We start from the raw sequence: 1,801 nt of genomic DNA on the forward strand, positions 1-1,801 counted from the left end.
ATATATACTTAAATGGAGGTAGCACAATAATGCAACCAGGACTATATATTTCTCACGTAAATGTTTTGGTGTTTTTTCCTTCTGCAGGGTACCCTTACAACCTGGATTTCAACTTCAGCGTGCTAGCCCAGTTCCACAACTTCTCCATCAACAACCTTGGCGACCCTTTCATCGAGAGCAACTACGGTATGCACTCAAGGCAGTTTGAGGTCACCGTGCTAGACTGGTTTGCCTGCCTTTGGGAGCTCCAGCAACATCAGTATTGGGGCTACATCACCAACTGCGGAACCGGCGGGAATTTGCACGGCCTACTAGTCGGGTGAGTATTTATTTATCTAAGGCTCATTTGAAACACATAAACTTCAGGAGGAAAAGGTTTTTCTTTCAGTTTTAGGGAACCATTGATTGACGGGGTGCATGTATTCTCACAGGAGAGAACTTTTTCCCGATGGAATTATATATGCGTCTTGCGAGTCACATTACTCTGTCTTTAAGGCAGCTAGGATGTACAAGGTCGAGTGCGTCAAGATCGACACTCTAGTCACCGGAGAGATGAACTGTGCAATATTGGTTAGCATCTTACCTTCACCAACTAGAGAGAGACACGCGTTAAATTGTTCATATTATCTATGTAAAGACTCATCTGATTGATATTGACCTTTTTCTTTCCTTGTAGGGACAATTGTGAAGGGAGCAATTGATGATCTTGACAGGATCCTAAGCATTCTTGAGGAATGTGGGTTTCGAGACCGGTTTTATATCCACTGTGACGGTGCTCTGGCCGGTCTTATGATGCCATTTATAAAACAAGTAGGGCATGTTAGCTTTCAAGCAGTAAATTTGTCATGACAATTTTGACAAATCTCATGAATACTGAACAATGGTTCAACTAATTACCTTTGCCCATGAATACTGAAGAACGGTTTAACTAATTACCTTTGCCCCTACTTTTATCTAGGCCCCAAAGGTGTCATTCACAAAGCCCATCGGAAGCGTTCGTGCCTCCGGCCACAAGTTCATGGGATGTCCAGTACCATGCGGTGTGATAATAACAAGGCTTGAGCACGTAAAAGTACTTTCTACCGATAGTGAATACCTATCATCCAGAGACGGGACAATCATGGGGAGCCGCAATGGGCATGCGCCAATGTTCCTATGGTACACGTTGAACAAGAAGGGTTATAGAGGCATCCGCAAGGAAGTTCAAAAGTGCTTGAGAAATGCTCATTACCTTGCCAACCGTCTCAAGGAGATGGGAGTCAGTGCATCCTTAAACGAGTTGAGTTGCACGGTGGTCTTCGAGAGGCCACAAGACGAGAGTTTTGTGCACAAGTGGCAGCTCGCCTATGAGGGCATCATCGCACATATGGTAGTGATGCCAAACGTCGGTGTGGAGAAGCTCGATGACTTCATTGAAGAGCTTGCCACCAAGCGGAGCTGCTGGCATGAAGGCAAAGTGTTTAACATAGTATGTGTTGCAAAGAACATAGGGCAAGAAAATTGCCTTTGTAGTCTGCACAACAAGGACCGGGAACAGCACCTTACAATATGGAGTTAATTTGAGGGGCACACATGATTGATCTAGCTTTAATAAAATGTACATGTCGCCACTTGTTATCCATTTGTGTTGATGTACTATCTATATTCGTGACATCTTTATAGTTATGCAATGCTAATGATATTGAATAAACTAAGCCCTATATTTGTGCTTTTTTTTCTACCCAACATGTGTCTTTGTTTGATTGGTTTGTGAGAGAGAAAAGAGAGGTGATTTTTGGTTTTATTGCACATGGATGTCTGT

At 43.3% G+C, this 1,801-nt stretch overlaps 1 protein-coding gene across 1 annotated transcript in view; it reads left to right on the forward strand.

The window, feature by feature from the left end:
- LOC119280271 (serine decarboxylase 1-like) overlaps nt 1-1,644 on the forward strand; it is a 4,202-nt gene extending 2,558 nt beyond the window's left edge. Inside the window, 3 exon segments of the mRNA XM_037561176.1 lie at nt 88-319; nt 432-810; nt 959-1,644. Of these exon segments, the coding sequence (XP_037417073.1) occupies nt 88-319; nt 432-810; nt 959-1,558 (1,211 nt within the window). The 3' untranslated portion in view covers nt 1,559-1,644.
- Nucleotides 1,645-1,801: the final 157 nt, after the last annotated feature.

Source organism: Triticum dicoccoides, chromosome 3B (genome assembly GCF_002162155.2).
Source record: "Triticum dicoccoides isolate Atlit2015 ecotype Zavitan chromosome 3B, WEW_v2.0, whole genome shotgun sequence".
Classification (NCBI taxonomy): Eukaryota; Viridiplantae; Streptophyta; class Magnoliopsida; order Poales; family Poaceae; genus Triticum; species Triticum dicoccoides.